This window comes from Budorcas taxicolor, chromosome 16 (assembly GCF_023091745.1).
Source record: "Budorcas taxicolor isolate Tak-1 chromosome 16, Takin1.1, whole genome shotgun sequence".
Classification (NCBI taxonomy): domain Eukaryota; kingdom Metazoa; phylum Chordata; class Mammalia; order Artiodactyla; family Bovidae; genus Budorcas; species Budorcas taxicolor.
In genome coordinates, this window is record NC_068925.1 from 5848723 (window position 1) to 5870803 (window position 22081).

Below are 22081 nucleotides of genomic sequence, written 5' to 3' on the forward strand. Positions count from 1 at the left end.
GAATCCCATGGAGTGTATGGTCCACAGGGTTGCAAAGAGTCAGACACAGCTGAGCGCCTTTCACTTTCGCCTTCTGCAGTGGGCTTCCCTGGTGGCTCAGTTGGTAGAGAAACTGCCTGCAATGCAGGAGACCCAGGTTCAGTCTCTGGGTTGGGAAGATCACCTAGAGAAGGAAAGGGCAACCCACTCTGATAGTCTTGCCTGGGAAATCCCATGGACAGAGGAGCCTGGCGGACTACCATCCCTGGGGTCATAAGAGTCGGACACGAATGAGCAACTAAACCACCACCACCTCCCACATCCTACAGTATGTCCATGACGCTTAATCACTAGTCCACAGGCTATTGCTGCTTCCTTCCTCATCATGGGAAGAGCAGAAGAGGCAGGTAATACTGGAGGTGAGCAGTGTAAGGGAGAGACACCAAAACACAGCCTAGCTCCTGTGCCATTCAGGCCTCACTCGTTAGAGACAAGGGGGAGGGCTTGTGCCGTCCACTTTCCCTGGGACCTCTTGGAGGTGGAAGAAGCAGGTCACTCCGTTGGCTGAATGACATTTCTTGGTGTCGCTGTGGGTTGGTAGGAGGGACAAGAACTTTTCCTGGTGGTGTGTGTGTCACTGGAGCTCACAGAGGCCCTGTGAGCCTCTTCTCACTGGCCCCTGTGACTCTGTGACCCTGGTTATTACATGTTCAGAAGTGTCAGCTTGTTCGAAAGTGATACTTATATTTTCTTGGTATTACTGAAGACCTCATACTCTAGTTTGCAGGGTGCTAACAGACTCTGGCATCTAGATTATGGCAGCAGTACGATATTACAGTGAGAAGAGATAATTAGGAAAACCGGGAGCCTTGTCTTCACACTCTTTGGTCAGTCCTGGGCAATTAAAACTTTTGTTCCAGTAAAGTTTCCTCTGAAAAAGTTTAATTAATTATGAAAAATGCCCTGTGGGCATTACATTGTAAACTCTTCTGTGGCTATCATAAATAATGGGGCAAAAACTCGCATCCAAATATAGCAGACCTGATTAGATAATGCATCTCTCCTTTGCATGATTTTTGATTGGTTTTCTGCTTTAATTTGTAAAGGAATATTGCTTCCTTATAAAATAAGCCCTCCTTATAAAATAAGAGATGCTTATTAAAAATACACAAAACTGAAAACGTCAAAGAAGTTAGCAATAAATTGTTCCAACTACCATTACACCAAAAGAGTTCTGCGTTCATTCATTCAGTGAGTAGACATTGAGCGTTGACTATGTGTGAGGCACTGTGGCACCAGGGATCAGTAGTGAGCAAAGGCCATGCTCTCATGGGGGTATGTTCCGGTGGAGCATGAGATGGCAAATAACTAAATAGATTTATGTGTCATAAGGAAAAATATGATGGGATAACGGCACAGAGAGAGAGTGTCAGGGGCTCTTGCAAATGGAGTGGCCACATGGTTGCTCTGAGAAGGTAACACCTGGTCAAAAAGAATTGAGTGAAGTGAGGGAGCTGACCGTGTGAATGTGGCGGGGAGGTGGTGGGGGTGGTGTGCTTCAGGCCAAGGGAAAGCGTATGTAAAGGCCCTAAGGTCGGAGTGTGCTTGGCACGTTCTGTGAATAAGAGGCCAGTGTTGCTGGAGACTAGTGTCTAAGGTGAACATAACACAGAGACTGGAGAGACAGCAAGGGGCTGGGCCATGTAAGGCTTTAGAAAGCCCGCAGCATTTTTTCTCCAATGTGAAGGTGTTGGAGAATGATAAGCAGGGAATAGATTACAGGGCAGTGAAGGTGGTGGCGGCAGGAACAGTCAGGAAACTGGTGAAGCGATGCCGGGTTGGACTCAGTTGGGAATGGTAGAGGGCATTAGAAGTGATTTGGCTCTGGTTGTGTTTTGAAGCTAGAGCAAACAGTATTTGCTCTTGAATTGGATTGGGAGTTTGAGAGAAGAGAATCACTAATGCATTTTTAGTTTTTAGGCCTGGCAAGTAAATGGTGGTGTCATTACTGAGACGGGGAACACGGAGATCCAGGTGTGTATCAAGAATTCAGCTTTGGGCATGTTAAGTTATAAGTACCTGCCAGCCATCCAAGAAGAAATGTTCAGTCCATTATAGGAGGCAGGCATTCAGGGAGAGGTCCAGACTAGAGATACAGGTTTGGCAATCATCAGGCGCAGAACCGGGAGAGGTCTGCTGGGAAACAAGTAGAAATGGAAGAGAGGCCCTTGATTGAAACCTGGGGTGTCAGCAGTTGGAGGCTGAGAGAGAGGAGGAAGCAGGAAAGGAGATTGAGAATGTGAGTCCAGGGGCATATCAAGACAAGGTGGTATCCCAGGGGCCAGAGAGTGATCCCCTCTGTCCAGGCCTGGGGGTGGTTGAGTAAGCCGGGTTCTGAGAATTGGCTGCATTTGGCAACACGGAGGTCACTAGGGCCACCATGTGAGTGGAACGGGCTTCCCTTGTGGCTCAGCTGGTAAAGAATCCACCTGCAGTGTGGGAGACCTGGGTTCGATCCCTGCTTTGGGAAGACCCCCTGGAGAAGGGAAAGGCTACCCAGTCCAGTATTCTTGCCTGGAAAATCCCATTGACAGAGGAGCCTGGCAGGCTACAGTCCATGGGGTCGCAAAGAGTTGGACACGACTTAGCGACTTTCGTCATCGTCTATGGGAGTGGAAGAAGCAAAAGCCTGGTTACAGTGAGCTAAAGACAACCATTGTATGGACAAGCATTGTGCATTTTATTGTAAAGACGAGGCAAGATTAAAAAAAAGTACCTGGGGAGGAAGGAGAAGATCAAGTAACAGTTTGTTTTTTCAATTAGATGGGGGGACCATAGCATGTTTGCTTGCTTATGGATTTAATCCAGCAAAGAGGGAAAATGATGATACGAATATGTGTGTAATTTTAGCAGCAAGGGACTTGAGTGAGCAAGGAGGGGTGGGTTCTAGTGTGCAGGTGAAAAGATGAACCTAGGCTAGGAGCTGAGACAGGGAGGTCGGGGAAGGGAGGGTGGGGGTGGGAGATTTTGTGCCAGGCACGTGGGCTTTCTCTTCCAGTGCACATGTTCGACTCATGGAAACAGAATGGTGGTTGGCAAGAGCGAAATAATTGTAAAAGAGTGGCATTGTGCCATATGTGCTTTAAAAATAAAAACAATTGAATTTCATTTTACAGAAGAAAAAGAAACTGAAGTGAAAGGAAAGAAACTGGTGAACTTCAGCTAAATGTTTCTTTTCCACAAAAGAACACAGTCCTTAAGTTCTCTCTAAGGTTAAGAAAATGATTGTGAAAATCATCAGGAGGCTGAAGTCATTGCTAACATTTTAAACTACATTTTAAGCTAAATCTTTGCTTCTTGACAGACTGACTGATCACTTGTCTGGAAGGGTTAGGTGATTCACATTCTTGCCCTTCCTTGTACCTCTCTTTCCCATCTCCCAGTTTTTGTAGCTTATCTGAATCTTTTCCTTGGCAGTGTTTCTAACGTTTATGCCCTGACCCCCGTGCCCCCATTTTTGAGGTCTTGGAGCCGTATCTGCCGTCTGTTCTTTCACCACTTCTTTGTTGCTGTGGTTTTGTTTTGATTGAGCTACTGCGTGCAGCATTTCTGTCTCAGGAGGGCTTCATGGGTCTGTATAAGCTGAGATCTTTCAAGTTGGCAAATGTCTGAGCCTTTTTCACACCTGGACTTGAGGTGACTTGGCTTGCCATAGTATTCTTGGATCACTGTGGCTCTCCCTTAGAATACTGTTAGAACATAGTTCCACTTTCTTCAGGCCTTGAGGGTTATCTGGAACAATCTGGAAAAATTGAGATTTTTCCAGAAAAAAAATCTGATACTCTGATTTTTCCCTGTACTTTGTTAGACAATTTGTTTCTTATCTCCTTTTTTTTAAAAAATTTATCCTTTCTTTATCCTTGAAGTTCAGAAATTTAAACAGCATCTGTCTTAATGTTGATTATTTTATGTACATTTCCTGGTGTGTCATATCCCTTTTCTCCCACAGATTTAGTTCTTTTGTTTTAAGGAAGTGGCTCTGTACAACATCCCTGGGTATTTGTTCTGTTTTGCTGATCTTCTTTTGCCTCTATTATGAGTCTTTTTAAGCCTTTTTTTTTGCTACATGCCGTTAATTAGATTCTTAAAAACCTTTAATTATGAAACATATCAAACATACACAGAAGTAGAGAGAACAGTGTTATGAACTTCATATCCTTATCACCCTGCTTTGAAAATCCTCCATTCATGGCCAGTCTTGCTTTATCTATATGCTTGCTGCCACCCCCGCCATCACTTTGAAGCAAATACCAGACATTATTCATCCTTGAATATTTCAGTATTTATCTCTAGGAGATAAGAACTCTTTTTTTCCCAACTTAATCATTAATAAGTTTCATCTGTTCTGTTTATAATCCATCTATAATGACATTGCCTTGTTGAGTTAGATCAGTAGCTTTTTTGCTTGGAAGGTGTGATGGTTGATTTACAGTTCAGTTCAGTTCAGTTCAGTTCAGTCGCTCAGTCGTGTCTGACTCTTTGCGACCCCATGGACAGCATCACACCAGGCTTCCCTGTCCATCACCAACTCATGGAGCTTGCTCAAACTCAGGCCCATGAAGTCGGTGATGCCATCCAGCCATCTCATCCTCTGTCGTCCCCTTTTCCTCCTGCCCTCAATCTTTCCCAGCATCAGGGTCTTTTCTAATGAGTCAGTTCGTCACATCAGGTGGCCACAGTATTGGAGCTTCAGCTTCAACATCAATGCTTCCAATGAACACCCAGGACTGATCTCCTTTAGGATGGAGTTGTTGGATCTCCTCGCAGTCCAAGGGACTCTCAAGAGTCTTCACCAACACCACAGTTCAAAAGCATCAATTCTTCAACGCTCAGCTTTCTTTATAATCCAACTCACACCCATACATGACTACTGGAAAAACCATAGCTTTGACTAGGCGGACCTTTGTCAGCAACGTGATTTACAGTTGCTGGACCTCAAAATCCGGAAGGTGAAACTCAAAGGACAGGCCAGCGAATTCTCCCTGCTGCACAGTGGTGACACGCTGGGTGGGACGACAGAGACAGGAGTTGTGTAGACAGGAAGTATCTGTTGGTTCCTTGGCATTCTCTGAGTTTCCAGTGTTCATGTGAAATGTGGAAGGGATAGGAGAAGGACCCAGAATTTACAGTTTCTTTTCGAGCGAGAAGTGAAACTTGAGTCCTTTCTGATTTAATAATAACAATGAAGAAGGAGCTGAATCGTTTGAAGGCTCTGTTTTGGTTCTGCCTTTGGTAGCCATGTGGTTTATTCCAGAGCTTTTTAAACCTGCAGGTCAAGACCTACTAGGTCAGGAGATCGAATTAGTGGGCCACAACTAGTGTTTCAAATAAAAATTATCAGACTTTATGGCATATTTATTGTTTCATGATATCTTGTTGTGGTGTAGGTGTTGGCTTGTAAAAATTAGAAAGCCACCAATTTATTCTATTTAATTCTTATCACTTTGTATACCTTCTAAGGAATCCATGAGATAGATCTGATTTATATACTTAACAAAAGCATAGATAGTACTTAAAATGTACCAGAAACTATTCTAATTACTTTACAAATATTAACTCATGAAAACTCTAAGAGATAGGTTCTGTTATTAATGAACTTTGACACATGGAGGCATTGAGGCACAGAGAAGTTAAGTGTAATTTGCCCAGGGTCACATAGCCAGGAAGTGATGGAGCTGGCATTTTGAGCACAAGCTGTCTGTTTTCCAGTTATAGGCAGGCCAGTCATATACAATCAATAGTGATCATAGATGCCACTTAGTAAGCACTTTCTGTGTGCCAAGCAAGCTCATAGGAAGTTGAATGGTAACCCAGATTTTACTCTGCTGCCTCTCCAGTTGATGGTATCTCTAGGTGGGCATGGACTTTTTGCTACTATTTCCTTCAAGAAGAAATGATATAAAGGTGTTTTCCACTCTACCCCAAATATTTAAACATTCAGAGTTAAGGCAATAAGAATGAGGACTTTTGTATGAAAAGCTGAAGAAATTCAGGTATCGCTTTTGTTAACCAAACTAGAATGATAGGATTCCAGTATGAAAGGGAACAAAATGAGTCCATATCTCAGTTTTAATTTTAAAAATACAGGAGCGTGGTTGAAGTAAAGGGAAGTGAAAGTCACTCAGTCATGTCTGACTCTTTGCGACCCCTTGGACTGTAGCCTGCCAGGGTCCTCTGTCTGTGGAATTCTCCAGGCAAGAATACTGGAGTGGGTATCTGTTTCTTTCTCCAGGGGAACTTCCCAGAGCCCCAGTTTTAGAATTGAACACATCTAGGTTCCAACCCTGTCGTGATCTGTAACTATGTTGGTGACCTCAGGCAGTTAACTAATCTCTCTGAGCCTCTCTGGTGCCATCTGGGAACTGGGAGGAGTCATGGGTGACTTTTAGTGGAATCTTACTAGGCACTTTGTTGTTGTTCAGTTGCTAAGCTGTGTCCAACTCTGCGACCCCACGGGCTGGAGCACGCATGCCAGGCTTCTTCGTCTTTCACTGTCTCCCCAGGTTTGCTCAAACTCATGTCTGTTGAGTCGGTGAAGCTATCTAACCATTTCATCTCCTGCCTCCCTCTTCTCTTTTTGTCTTCAGTCTTTTCCCCGCATCAAGGTCTTTTCCAGTGAGTCAGCTCTTCACGTTAGGTGGCCAGAGTATTAGATGTTCAGCTTCAGCATCAATCCTTCCAAAGAATATTCAGGGTTGATTTCCTTTAGGGTTGACTGGTTTGATCTCCTTGCTGTCTATGGGAGTCTCAAGAGTTTTTTCCAGCACCTCAGTTTAAAAGCATCAATTCGTTGCTGTTCAGCCTTCTTTATGGTCCAATTCTCATATCCATACATGACTACTGAAAAAACCAAAGCTTTGACTATATGGACCTTTGTTGGCAAAGTGATGTCTCTGCTTTTTTATAAGCTCATCTAGCTTTGTCATAGCTTTTCTTCCAAGGAACCAAGCGTCTTTTAATTTCATGATTACAGTCTCCGTCCACAGTGATTTTGGAGCCTGAGAAAATAAAATCTGCCACTGTTTCTGTTTTCCCCCCATCTATATACTAGGTACTTGGCATATAGTAAACACTTGGTCTACATTATCTCTTCTGCTGTTTATAATAATCCGCTCGTGTGGCTGTTGTTACAAACTCCATTTTATGGATAATGAAACAGACTTAGAGAGATTAAGTGGCTTATTCAGGGATACACAGCTAGCATGTGACAGAGCTAGAGAGAAAGCCAGGGCTTTCTGAATGTAAAGTCTGGGCTCTTAACCATTCTGCTTTACTGCAAACTTATCCCACTGGGAGGTTTTCAGGATTAAATGAGAAAACATACTTTTACACTTGAATGGTGACTCAACGTTCTATGAGTCACATTGAAAGTATTTAATAAATGGCATCTTTGATCATTACTGATTGTATACCTTCCCATAACTTTTGTAGAGTCAGTTTACCTTTGCACAGAAAACAAATTGTAGTCAATTACATCAGTTTTTAGCCAATCACTTCACAAATATGCTGAGTCCACGAATGTTAGGTATTCTCAAGACTCTACTAAGCAGATACTTTCATTGGGGAATAGGTTTCATCAGGAAAAAGATGATCCATCCAGCATCTGGCTAGAACAGTGTCTTAGTCTGGGTTCACTAGAATGGCGGTTCCCAGCCTTTCGGCACCAGGAAGACAATTTTTCCATGGACAAAGGGGCAGGGAATGGTTTCAGGATGACTCAAGTGCATTACATTTATTGTGTACTTTATTTCTAATCTAATGCCACCACTGATCTGACAGGAGGTGCTGATCCACAGCCCGGAGGTTGGGGACCCCTGTCCCAGAAAACAGACCTATAGAGGCAAAAGCTTCCACTTGATTTGTGAGAGCCATCACAGGGAAGCATGAATGAGGAGAAGGGGAAGGAGAGAGCACGAATGTAAGGGACTTTTCAGAGGCTGGGACAGCTTTATGAGAGGCTGATTGTTTGGTCTTGCGTGGTGATGCATAGCAGGCTGTCAGTCATGATTGCCAGGTTAACAAACTGTTTGCCCCGCGGTGTTCTTTAAGTGATTTGCAGTTATTGACACCTTGATCCATCCGTTTCCATTCTCAGTCTACTTTCCTATCTCCTCTTGTTTTGCTCTCCACCTCCATGAGGATGTCCCCAGGTTTAGACCTACATCTTTCATTCTCCATGTTTGCTATGGGCAGCCACATTTGCTTTCATGGTTAACTTCATATTCCCATCTACTTGCTGATGATGGCTTGCAAATGTCTCCTTCCAGACCTGACCTCTCCTGAGAACTCCAGATTGGAAAACAAAACTGCATTTTCAAATAGGAAGTTCCATAGGTACTTTAAAAGCCAAGTGAATCTCCTGATCCTCTGTAGTCATCTTTGTCCCTTTTCCCAACAGCTAATAGGGACTTAGTCCTTGCCGGTGGAACTAAATCTTAAACAACGTGCAAATACCATAGGCCAAGCTGGGTCTTGCACAAAATGAAGTAAATCCTCCAGAGCCAGCTCTCTAGGAATTTAGGGTCTGGGTTTTAATATTGACCTGGTTTGTTTTCCATTCAGTTGTGCTGGAACCTTGAGCAGCATATAGTTTACTGTTGTGCATTACTGTAGTGAACAGGTTGAAACTGACACTTGATCTTTTCAGATGTTGATTAGCAGGGAAGTCTTGGGTTTTTGGCTCTCCTTGGCCTGACCTTCTGCTTTTCAAGACCCCTAGCTTGCTTTGTCCACAGTTTAAAGATCCCTTTGGAACAGCGGATCAGCTCGTGGAGCACGTGGGCCCGTTCTTGCTTTTCCACCCTGCTCTTTTTCTCCATACTCTTCAAGACTCTCTGCTATACTCACACCGCCTCCTAGGCTTGGTGTGCCCATTTCTGTCTCCTCACCTTTGCTCTAGTAATCACAGCCCTCCTTCCTCTATCACGTGTGTGTGTGTGTGTGTGTGTGTGTGTGTTGTGTTCAGTCCTGTCCAACTCTTTGTGACTCCATGGACTCAAGTCCGCCTGGCTCCTCTGTCCATGGAATTCTCCAGGGAAGAATACTGTAGTGGATTACCATTCCCTTCTCCAGGGGATCTTCCTGACCCAGGGATCAAATCCAGGTCCCCTGCATTGCAGGCAGATTCTTTACCATCTGAGCCACCAGGGAAGCCCTCCGTCACCCTTGAAAGTGAAAGTGTTAATTGCTCAGTTGTGTCCGACTCTTTGCAGCCTCATAGACTGTAGCCCGCCAGGCTCCTCTGTCCATGGAATTCTTCAGGCAAGAATACTGGACTGGGTTGCCATTTCCTTCTCCAGGGGATCTTCCCAATCAGGGGATCAAACCCAGGTCTCCTGCATTGCAGGCTGATTCTTTACCAATCCTTCCCAATTCAACGCCTGAATACTAATTCAGGCTGACTCCGATTTACACTGATCTCCTCTCTGAGCATGATTTGGGGCCATTATTTTGGCACTTAGCACAGTCTATATGGTTGAATGCTTTTACATTTAGTCTTTTTTCCAAATGGATTATAAGCTTCTTGAGCGCAAGACCATGCCTTATATTTTCTCGTGTGCTTCAGTGAGCTGTTTGCACAGAGATGGTATAAGAGAAATATTTGCTAGACTTATTGGTTAATTATCATGGTCCTTGGGAATTGACTTCCACTTTACCTCTAGCAATGAATCAGGGGCGTCAGACTAGGTGACATTTGCCAGAGGAGCTGTTGGTCATCTCATTCCAAATCTATAGTTTGTAGTACAAGTTAATTCTAGACTTTGGACCTCAGGAATTCTGTTTCTTAAACATCTCAGGCAAAGCCTAGGAGCTGAAATTACTACTTTGGCGTCTGGTGTGGCAGCTTGTTCATTTGGGAGCTTTTTGTCTTTGACTTTCTATTGAGTCACTTGAAAGAACCAAGGCGGCCTGCCAAGAGCAATCCTGATGATTAAAGTTCATTGAAATATTCCCCTTCATACCCTCCCATCTCATTGGCTTTATGAGGTTGCTTTCTGTGTGTTCACTTGGGGGCTTGAAAGTTAATGAATCGACGTCCTGCAGAAACTCTCAAGGCTGTTTTTCTCCACCTCCTTCCCCCTGGCTGGTTTCCCTTTGTCTCCAAAGTTGTATGCCTTGTTCTTAGGCAGTGTGGAGTTAATGCAAGGGGAGGAAAGTGTCTCTTTTCCATAACTTTTGGGTGATTTACTGCCCAGGGCAGACAGTTTTGAAGATGGCCAAACGTAAAGTTCGACACAGAGAACTGTCGTGAAGGGAAAGACAGAGAGGCCAGCACTCCAGGTTCCACCACCTCTCCTTCCTGCCACTCAAACACTTATTGAACGCAAGCATCTCTCTTGTGTGTCCAGTGCGCTCACTACAGCATAGGAACTCACCAGCTTCAGGATCACTGGCTCTAAAGTGTGTCTTGTTACTAGTGATCAGGTATGTGATTCGGAGAAGGCGATGGCAACCCACTCCAGCACTCTTGCCTGGAAAACCCCATGGGCGGAGGAGCCTGATGAGCTGCAGTCCATGGGATCGCGAAGAGTCAGACACAACTGAGCGACTTCACTTTGACTTTTCACTTTCATGCATTGGAGAAGGAAATGGCAACCCACTCCAGTGTTCTTGCCTGGAGAATCCCAGGGACGGGGAGCCTGGTGGGCTGCTGTCTCTGGGGTCATGCAGAGTCGGACACGACTGAGCGACTTGGCAGCGGCCGCGGCAGTGGCTAAGTATGTACTGTTACTAGCGTCTGTATGTGTAGGGCCTTTCCATTCCTGCGATTTGCCTACTGGTTTGACCTCTGTACTGTTGAGCCTGGTTTGTGAGTTAACGCTCACTCCATCAAAGATCTAGAAACCCATCCAGAAGACCTTCTCCACTCTTGATCTTTTGCATCATGACACAAACTTTCAGTAGCTGCATTTCCGGCCTCTTGAAATCCAAACTTCCCTGTCAGCCAATGGAGCTGCTTCTCCCTGCGCGCCTTATCTCTGACCAGGCCCTCCCGTCACCCTTTGTTCCGGCGAGGCCAGCCTCCTCAGTGTCTCATAAAGAAGCCGTGCTCAAACATTCCCATCTCCTGGCTTATGTTTTCTCTTCTTCTGGGATATTGTCTCCACTTCCTTACATTTGTTGAAATTTCACCTTTTCTCAGAATATTAATTCAGACTTCTCTTTGTTCGCATTTTCTCTCTTTAGCCTCTCCTTTCTTCCACAGATTTGGAGCCCTACTCTGCCGGGTATCTCCCTCTCAAGAGTTTAGCCTTTCTCAAGAGTCTTACTTTAACAATGTTAGTTCCACTGCTCTGAGTACTTAAAATTTGTTCAGTTCAGTCGCTCAGTTGTGTCTGACTCTGCAACCCCATGGACTGCAGCACACCAGGCCTCCCTGTCCATCACCAACTCCAGGAGCATGCTCAAACTCATCTCCATTGAGTTAGTGATGCCATCCAATCATCTCATCCTCTGTTGTCCCCTTCTCCTCCCACCTTCAATCTTTCCCAGCATCAGGGTCTTTTCCAATGAGTCAGTTCTTCGTATTAGATGGCCAAAGTATTGGAGCTTCAGTTTCAGCATGAGTCCTTCCAATGAATATTCAGGACTGATTTCCTTTAGGATTGACTGGTTGGATCTCCTTGCAGTCCAAGGGACTCTCAAGAGTCTTCTCCAACAACACAGTTCAAAAGCATCAATTCTTCATTGCTCAGCTTCCTTTATGATCCAGCTCTGACATCCATACATGACTACTGGAAAAATTATACCTTTGACTAGGTGGACCTTTGTCAGTAAAGTGATGTTTCTGCTTTTTAACATGCTGTCTGGGTTGGTCATTGCTTTTCTTCCAAGGAGCAAATGTCTTTTAATTTAGTGGCTGCAGTCACCATCTGTAGTGATTTTATAGCCCAAGAAAATAAAGTCTGTAGCCCAAGAAAATAAAACAAGTACTTTATTTGTATTTGTAATATTTATTCACAGTTTCATTCTTTCAGTATACAATAACATAAAATTTATATATTCAATTATATACCTTGCATAATTATATAATATATAAATAATTACATATTTTTTGTAAAAGTATTATATGTTTTGATCATGTTTTCGTAATTAGATTGCAAGTTCCTTGAGGACAAGGACTTTCATGCTTCTGAATACTTGAGAATTTCCTATTTTGTTCACTAGGAATCCTTTGTTTGCAAGATACCAGAACCCCAGTGCAAACTATTTTAAGCAAAAACAAAATGAGTTGGCTTATGGCAACTGATAGAAATGGAAAGGGACAGGAATAGGGCTGGCCTCCGGCTATGATTGATTCAAGGGCCCAAGTTCCCCTTCCCCATATCTCAGCTCTGCTTCCGCTAGGTCGGCTCCATTCTCAAAAGGGCTTTCCTCTTGTGGTGGCAAGATGGTGGCGCTGTCTCAGACTGACATTGTCTGCAGGTTTTGTAGCTCCTAAACAGGGCCTGGAGGTTACATCCGCCAACTTTGGAGAGGACAGAGATGAAGTCAACTCTATTAAAAGCACGTGGACTAAGATTCAGGGAGGATATAGATGCAAGGAAGAAAAATATGTCAAATCCACATATTCTGGAAGTTTAGTAGCTATTTGTTGGTTGATGGTTTGGGTTAACTGAGGTTTGTTTCTGTGTCATATGCAGTCAAGTAAAGAGGAAAAAGGCCATCAATCACTCTCTGTGAGGAAGAATATTTGCTGTTTTGTAGTTTACTAAGAGTAGCTTGATGGCTTTTTTTTTTTTTTTTTTGGCATACTAACTACTCAGAGATAAGTAATAACTTTCAATCAGCCTCTGAAAGATGTGATATATAGCAAGTGGTTTCAGGGTGATAATGTGCCTTCTCTCTGCTCTCAAAATACTGTGTGCATACCTCGTTTATTTATATTACTATTGCTCTGTGTTTGTTACAGTTCCTGACTACAGTTCCTAACTCAGTAGTTCCTGACTACTCTGCTAACTTTGATGGAGGACTTTTGTCTTTGTACTTTCAGAGTACCTGGAAGGTGCTCAAATAAATATTTGCAACAAGAGTAAGAAAGAACTTCGGCTTAGGAAACCCAGGGGCCTGGGTTTCAGGCTTAGATCTGCAGCTACGTGACTGTGTGATCCCCAGAAATTCTTTTCCCTTCTCTGGGCTCTCATAAAAAAATTTTTCGAAGGGCCTCCCATTACTGAGTCTGTAGAAAGGCAATCTGCAGGTAAAAAGCAAGACTTGGCAAGGCATTCCAGCATTTTGTTTCCCGGGGAACAGCTTTGAGAGGAGCTGATGACTGCTGTGTTAAGAGGTCTTGGTAAGAGATATGGAGGGTAGAGCCTCCAAATGAGTGAAAGCGTCGATTGGCTCCTTACATAACCCTTGCTTGAAAGGTAGTAGGAATTCTTGTTCCTGAGGTGGCTGAGGTGACATCATGTGTTTGTGAAGGGCTGAAAAGCAGGCAAGGCAGATTTTGTGTAAAAAGACTGGCGGCAGGCCTGGCCCCCCGTGGGGAACCCAGGCTAAGCTGCTGTCCCGCGGGCTCCGAGCACCGCCTGCGGGGGTGGCAGCTCCTGCCCCCAGATGCCAGCGTATCAAGGAGAAAGGAAAGACATGCCTGGGTTAATCTCCTGGAAGGTTACATCTTCCTCCCACCTGCCTCCCCACCCTCATTTTCTCCTCAAAAATGTGGGGGTCATAAAAAGAGGTTCCGTATTACTTAATCAGAAAAAATTCCTGAAGAAGGAGGTGAATTTTGAAAGAGGGACCAAGTGGGGCTACTATCTTTGGACTGGAAACAACGAGCTGAGCAGAACCCCCCCAGTGCCTGCTGACTGGTGGACTTCCTGGGGTTCTCTGAAGTGTGGACAGTGTTTAGACGACTGTGTCACGGCATTGGCAGCTGCTGTATAATTTAGAGTCTCCATGATTGTCACTGTGGCAGGGCCCTGTTTTTGTTAAGCAATCAATATCCTATTAGGTCTAGTTTTTCTTTGAATTTCATCCGTCTTTGTGAACTTTCAGCATCTTCCTAAAAAGAAAACAAACTTCCTTCTAACTCCCAGGACAGGTGTAGTTAGGATCTCAGCTGTGGCCAAGCCTGGACAAAGAGTCAGCATGTCTTTGGGGAAGCTTTCCGGGACATGTGCGCTGATCCTAGATTTGAGCTCATGCATGAAAATGTTCCCTTCCAGGCTTTGATCCGACACCCTTTGGAAATGATAGGATGGTGATCTGCCAGTGGAGTTCCTTGTCCTGGCCAAGTCTGCTGTCCAGAGGGACAGCTTCTAAGATTTGCTTTAAGAATGTTCAATGCAGAACTGAAATTCAGCCCGTACAAGTGGAGAAATGGAAACCGAGAATGCCTTCCTCCTTTTGGTGCCTGTTTGTTGGGCCATTTTCCGCTTAGTTGGCAGGATGGCACTCAGCAGGACATGCTGTTTTGATGGGGTTCAACTTTTTTAACGAAACATAATTCAAGTACCATAAAATTTACCCCTTTGACATGTACTGTTTGGTGGGACTTTTTTGTTTCTTTGTTTTTTGTTTTAGTATGTTCACAAGATTGTGCAACTGTCGTCACGGGCTAGTCCCGGAATAGTGAGGTTAAATTTTGACTTGAATCTTTGAATGAAATATTAACCAAAGATTAACTCTGATTTTCAGGAAATTGGCTCTAAAACTTTGGTCCCTTTTGCAAGAGGAGCTGCAGTTTATTCAAGTATCATTTTTATAAAGCAAAATAGAAAAACAATCAGAGGGCACTGAAATTTTCTTAGTCTTGTTGCCTAATATCTTTGCCAACTACTGATGATTTTTAAATCTTTGGTCTTTAGGTGGGGGCTTCTTACCATGGCTATGTTATAATAAAGAATATTTGAAGCAAAAGCAATGAGACAATCTTTCCTGTCTTTTCCTTCCTCTTGTCAAGCCACACTTCAATAGGGTAGGACTTGGGCCTGTTTTGTCCAGTCATTATCACCTAGCACAGGGTCTGTCATACAGTAGAAGCTCAGTGAAGACTTTCTGAACAAATGGGCTTGGCGAGGTGCCCAGGGGAGGCCATTTTTGGCATGTATCACTTCAGGTCATTCATGGTGACCTTTGTACTTTGGCTTTCTGGATGGCCATTGATTTCATTTATAGCCCTGAGACACAGCTGCTTCTAGATAGTGAGAACTTGACTTCTTCAGTGTAGTTCTAAGGACACAACCTACAAAGACCCCATCACCCCCAGCTCCCAGGAACTCTTATCCAACTATAAACGGGATTTGCAAAGGCATCTTGAGTTGGTGTGATGAAGCATGGTGTGGGCGGTGTGAGTGTGTCTTTGTGTGTATACACGTGTGCAGGTGCATACTGGGCTAAGCACGTGATGGAACTGTGAGAAATTCCTCCTCCACGTTTGTATAAATTGTCCCTTTCTTCTTTCTGCACTTGTAGTGTATTGGTAGGCCAGGGTGCAGAGGGGCCTCCAGCCTGGGCACATGGCCCAGGCGTGCTGGCTTTCAGTGGCCCATTGTTTCTTGCCCCTCGTATGCATGGGCAGAGGACCGGGGCTGGCACAGCTGCCTTCTTGGGGACCATTGTTTGTCTTTGAAGCAGCAGCAGCAGTACAAGCCTGAAGTAGCTCATTTTGCCTTGGACAGAGCAGCCATTCTGTCCTGGAGTGACAGGCCTAGAGATGGGGGTGATGGGGATCTCCCTTGAGTGCCCCTGCAGAGGCTCTTGGGGGTGGGGGCCAGGGCATCGCCTCCTTCCAGGCAGGTTGTGGGGCAGGGGTGATGCTCAGCAGTGTGGCATCACTAGTTGACCACAGGGGCAGGTGGTATCTCTTAGCAGAGACTCTTCTTTTGCTGGATGGGGTGGGGACATCCATTCTCACTTCCTTCAAAGCTGCTGTGTCGAGGAGCTCTAGGAAGTCGGGAGGAAGCCAGTCTGGTCATGGACTAGTCAAAACATGGGCTAGATAGTGAGTCACTGGGCTACTCCAAACTTGACTCTGGGGCCTGAGTCACCACTGCAGCTGGAAGGTAGAGAAGGGGATGTTCCAGGTTCTGGAGCCAGAGAAACTGTGATGTCCCCCCAAAATGCCCCCGAGACTTCAGACTCTTGCTGGTTTCTCACGTTTCCCGTCCCCACTGTCAACCTCTTTGACAAGTCAAGGCAAACCTTAATTTGGCTTCAACCCCACTTGCCCCTAATTGTATGACCCTTTGGTAAATTCCTTAACAAGTCATACTTCAGTTTTCTCATCTTGCGATCAGGATAATTGGAGATACCAATTATGGCCTAGTAATAAAGATTAAATAAAATGATGTGAATAGAGGCCCATCAAAGATGTTCAGCAAACACGTGCTTCTTTTCCTGCAGGGGCCCAGAGGGGATCCCTGAGGGTGGGGTGCACTTTGGGTAATGCTGCCCATTTGTTGAGGCACCTGAGGAAGTCAGGGTGGAATTCCATGCTGGCTGGATGCACGTGGGGGCTTCCTAGATTAATTCACACTTCTTAAAGGCTTCCTATGAACTGCTTGTTCCTCGGACAGGACAACCCTGGAGCAGTCTACCTCTGGAACTTCATGGGTATCGTGGAAATTTGCTTAGCCTCCTCTTTTTAGCAGAGGTAGGCAACATCTATCTTGCCATGCTCCCCTTTCTGCTCCCCTAGTTAGGGAGTTTTTCGAGGCAGTGTTGTAAAGAGTTACAAGCGGCTCAGGAAGGACTGACAGCCCCCCTGTCTAGCCACATCCTCTTGCACATGTTACTGATTGGGTACCTGGAAAGCCTTTTTACCCTAAGATGCTCTGATTCTTATTATTTAATGGACAGGTTGTGAGTAATATCAGTGAGCATAGTGAATATCCTCTCTGCTCACAGTCTGCCCACCCAGTGGCTTCTATTGCCACTTCTGTTTGTCAAAGACAGAAAAGGGACAGAAGCCTCAAGGAATAGTCTCAACAAGGGCTGCTGCCTTTAAGAGACCCAGAAAACCCTGGCAAGAATCAATGCCTGACATGCCCTCTGCAGATCTTTCCCCCTCAACATTCTTGTAATCAGACTCCAAAAGAAACACAGAACAAGAGAGCTTTGATGAATGATGAGGTAGGCAGCTTTTCTGTGCAGCCTCTGTCTGCCTGAAACAGTCCTCCGGGGCTCAGATTCAGTTCAGGTGAGGTTACTGCAGGCCTGTTTGGCATTGGCGGTTGGCACGAGGGAGACAGAGGGATAGAGAGGGTGAGAACTATGGTTATCACCCATAAAGGACCAGATACTTGTGATACATCTGATATCCGTAAAAACAAACAAAAATGAAGATGGTGATGGATGGTGGACTTGTAGCTACTCCAAAGCGAAGCCAAATGCACCATTTGCCCATCCCTTATTGCTTCATAAAAGGAGTGGTTGGCAGGCTTTTCAACATCATAGCTTCATTCCTGGATTTGCCTCTCGTTTATCTACAGCTCAGACGAAAACTCGGATCCCGCATGCCCAACCCCCTCCTTTCCAGAGCAGAGTCTGAAAGCAGTGCTATAGCTCCACTATTGGGGAATAAATTTGGAGCGTGCAGAAGGAAAGGCATAATAGCGCAGGTGCTCCTCTCCCTGGGGTTGGAGTCACTGTCACAGCCTGAGCTGTTGGGGCTGAGCAGGCTTGCAGGGTCGGGGGCTGGGGGGACGTTGGGGAGGAAAGGGATGAAAGAAGTGACTCCACTGTGACTCAGATAGGGATGGGGACATAACTTCAGCAAGATGTGCACTGCAGGCCTTGCAGTCTGATTTTGGCAGGCTGCCTCCTGCGGGTGCCAGGTCTTGTCAGTAACAAATGCAGTATTGCATGTGAGGCAGATCTGGCTGTATCTGGAGCTGCCATTGCTGCAGTTTCAGAGAGTGTTTGCTGGCCCTGTATGTGGATTCTGGCCAGCCAGAAAGCTGCCAAGCTAGAGCTTAACCAGAAATATTTCTAGCTTTGACACAACGGAGTAGCTGAGCATTGGTGAGGGTGAAGGATCAGAGACATGAGTAATATTTAGTGAAAATACCAACTTCTTAAAGATTGATTACATTCTATGGTAATGGAAACTGTGGAATCTGACTGACGGTGAATGGTTTGCTTGCCCAGAGATCTAGGTAATTGTTTCATTCTTGATTGCCACTATTTATTCTTGGGCAGGGCCCTTCCTATCTCCTTTAAAATACCTTGACCCCTCCCCTACTTCATGACGATATGGAAAGACAGTATGAAAAGTAGGAGTTTGGGCTCTAAAATCGAGCTGTTTGAGTTTCAATCCTGGCTCCACCACTTAATAGCTTAACTTCTTTAAGAGTTAGTTTTCCCATCTTTAAAATAGGGATGAAAGTAGTCCTGACCTAATAGGATGGTTGGGAGATAATTCATTCGGCTCTCTGCCAGAAGGAAGGCCACATTCTGATGCTGTGTCTGCAATACAGTAAATTGCTTATGAAAAGGCAGCCCTGAACATCCTATGTCTGATAAGCAGTTTTTCTTAACTGATTTAGCAGATTCTTGGTCTCAGGGTTCTTCAAGGGTTTGAAAAGTTGGTGAGTTGGTGGTGGTGCTTCACATCACATTTTAAAAAGTGCAGCTTCTAAGTTGCCCAGAACACAGGGAACACCTAGATGGAAGGGGTGAATGTTGGCATCATGGTTTTTTCCAGAGGTGTCTGTCTGACTGCCTCACCTTGCTTTCATTGCAGAGATCCGTGCTCAACTCACAGAGCAGATGAAATGCCTGGACCAGCAGTGTGAGCTCCGGGTACAGCTGTTGCAGGACCTCCAGGACTTCTTCCGTAAGAAGGCTGAGATCGAGATGGACTACTCCCGCAACCTGGAGAAGCTGGCAGAGCGCTTCCTGGCCAAGACCAGGAGCACCAAGGACCAGCAGTTCAAGTAGGGGTGCTACGCTGTTACTTCTAGAGACCTTGGGAGTGGGGGGGGGGGGGGTGGGAGGGAGGCAGGGTGTGCCACCTCCATCCCATTGTATTCATGAAGCAGGTGACCTAGTGATTTCTAAGTGCCTGAGGGTTGAGAGTCCACCAGGACTTCATTTCCAGATCGTCTCACGTGCAGTTCAACATCGTGGAGAGATCAGGATAGATCATGAACCACGCGTATGGTAACAGCAAACACCTTCCCGTGTGCCGAGCTTAGTTCCAAAGGGCTTAACTCAGTCTTCACAACTCCATATGTTAGTTTTTGTCGTATCCCCAACATACAGATGAGGAAACTGGGTCATAAAGAGTTCAAGGAATAATGACCCAAGGCCTCTATGTGTGTGGCACACACACACACACACACACACACACACACACACACACACCCCTAATAAATAAATGGCAGAACTGGAATCCAGACCCAGGCAGTCTGGCTCCGGAGTCTGTGTTCTTAACCATTTCACGGAACTGTCTTTAACTGGAAGAAATGGAGGCGGCCATAAATCTAAGTCGCTGTGCAGACAGTTGCTAAGGTCTGTCCCTTCTACATTTACAGTGTTTTATGCAACTGGCCCTTTCACGCTGTTCTTCCTACCGTTGCCCAAGTTTAGATCATCTTCGTCTTTGCCTGACTGATTACAATGCTCACTGTATCATCTTAGCAGAGGTTCTCAATCCTGGCTGCACATTAGAATTCCCTGGAGAACTTTTTTAAAATGCTGAAACTGGGCCGCATTCCAGATCAATTAAATCAGAATCTCTGGGAGTAAGGCCTGGGTAACAAACAGTGTGGTGTAAAAGCTTCCCAGATGATTCTAACGAACAGCTTCTCCCCATCCCAATCTACCTGATCCACTGTTGCCAGATTTAGCCTTCCTGGAATACCCTGGGGGTCAGGCAGGCTCTCTGTGCAGTGGCTTCCAGAGGTCTGTGTTCTTGATGCTCAAGATGTGGTCCTTCAAGATCAGCACTGCCTAGGGGTTGGGTCATCCCCACCCCACCCCACCGCCCCCAGATCCGCTGTAACAAGAGCCCCAGGTGATTGGTGTGCACAGTTAAGTTTGTGAAGTCCTGCTCTATTCACAAAGGTGTACACTCCTTGGCTTGGTGTTCAAGCCTGTCTACATCTGGCCCAACTAGCTTTCCAACCTTATTTCCTGTTTCTGCTCTGCTGTTCCACAGCCAAACAGAACACTAACTCCGCTGGGCCTTTGCGCATCCTGTGATTTGAACTTACGTGTCCGTTCATTACATCTCTGTGTGTCGAAGCCATGCCCATGTTTTAAGGCCTCATGCAGATGGGACTTGTTTCTAGAATCTTTCTGGATTCTCCCAGAAGGAAGAATGTACTCCCTCTTCTAAATTCTTACAGCATTGTTTTCGTTGTTCTTTCCTTAGGGTATTCAGAACTATCTATCTTATATTATGTTATCTTCCCTTCGAGGACTTGAATGAGCATTTCTGATTCATCATTCAGCCTCCCACAGTGCCTAGTGTGATATATGATCCGTGCTTACTAAATATTATTGGATGAATAAATGAATGAGTGAATTTAAGAATTAATGCCAAATGTATCTTATTTCCCTCTATTTTCTGTTTTTGTTTATCGCCCTGACAATTTGGGACATAATTTTTCTTTACAAGCCAGTTCTGAGCAATGACTGTGGAGTCTGAGAATAATGAGAACATATGACGTTTCAATACAAGCCGGAAGTGAGAGTTTCCTCCAGATGTTTCATCTTCAGAGACCCTTGTCTTTTCCAAGTCCTGTTCTCTTTATGATAAGCAGTCCTGAGAGAATAAAATGTTATTTTAGTATATGATAAATGACAATGGAAGGATTGTTTGCTTTAGAAAAATGATTCAAGGTTGGACTTATTCTCTTGATAACTCCTCCTAAGTTTAAAGTAGCCTGATTTTTAGTACTATATTATATTCTTAGCTTAAGGACATATTTACTAGAAATTAAGGTACAGATGTGCTGAACTGCTCTGAGTAAGATCACACACAAGGAATAGGGTGTTTTTTCTCCAAGGCTGGGAGAATTGATTTCCCTTCTGATAAACCTGGTACTGGGCTTCGTTTTTCGCAAATAATCAGTGAATATTTCTTGAGAGCCAGCTATGTGCTCTGTGTTGTACAGGTATTGGAAGATATAAAACAGGTTGATTGTATGTTTCCATAGGGGGCCATATCTGGTTGGAGAGAAAAGATTTTTAATATAGGAAGCAATTAGAGATAAAGCAATAATGGTCTCATTAAGAGATCATTGCTATAGGTAGGATATAGATAAGATAAGAGGTCAGTGATAAATCATCAGAGACAGATAAAGGATCCTGAAAAATCAGGAGCATACTCATGAAATGAGTGGGATTTAGGTTAGTCTTTAGAGGTAGATTTGTGTAGGAGAGAATAGCCCATTCAGGAAAGAAGAGGCAGGCGTGTTCGGTGGTGAGAGGCTAAAGGGGCGAGTGAGGGATGGATCCCAGGGCTTCCCTAAAAGGAGGCTTGAATGCATTTATCCAACAAATGTCTGTTGCACATTCCTTGAGCTCCTTCAGAGTAGATGCTGTACCTTGGGACATAACAATGAACACGTACCGTCTTCCACTTGGCACTTGTAATAGAAAAAGGAACCAGGCACTGAACACATCACACAGTTAGGGGAGTTGAGGCAGGTGTTGCGGAACAAAAGGACAAAGAGCTCCAAGCGCTCGTCGAGGGACTTTGCCACTCCTTTGCTGTCACTTCATGGCTAGGTTACTTTAATAGCTTCCTGTTGGAAAACTTCTCCTGAGGAGCCGTCTACTTATTCAACAGACCCCTTTGAAATGCCTGCTGGGTACTGTGTTCGGTGCTGATTCCTTTGGAGACTGAGATAAGCTCTGGAATCTTGGCTAACAGGGAAAAGAGACATGTCAACAATATAACGTAAAAGGGGCTTTAACAGAGGTATGAGCAAAATTTTATGAGAACACATATTTTCCAAAGCAGTGGAAAATTAAGTTTAGGTAAGTAGACACCAAATAATTTAACAGACAAGCAGGGGAGTGAAGATTTGGTGCAGAGTGTGGTGGTGAGCCCTCTGGGTTCTTCTGTGGGAAAGGAGACACG

At 44.8% G+C, this 22081-nt stretch overlaps 1 protein-coding gene across 3 annotated transcripts in view; it reads left to right on the plus strand.

Annotated features, from left to right (window-relative positions):
- SRGAP2 (SLIT-ROBO Rho GTPase activating protein 2) overlaps window positions 1-22081 on the plus strand; it is a 251041-nt gene that overhangs the window by 81634 nt on the left and 147326 nt on the right. For all 3 annotated transcript variants that reach the window (XM_052653414.1, XM_052653415.1, XM_052653416.1), the window contains exon 2: window positions 18731-18923. In XM_052653414.1, coding sequence (XP_052509374.1) covers window positions 18731-18923 — 193 coding nt within the window. The remainder of the gene's footprint in view (window positions 1-18730; window positions 18924-22081) is intronic.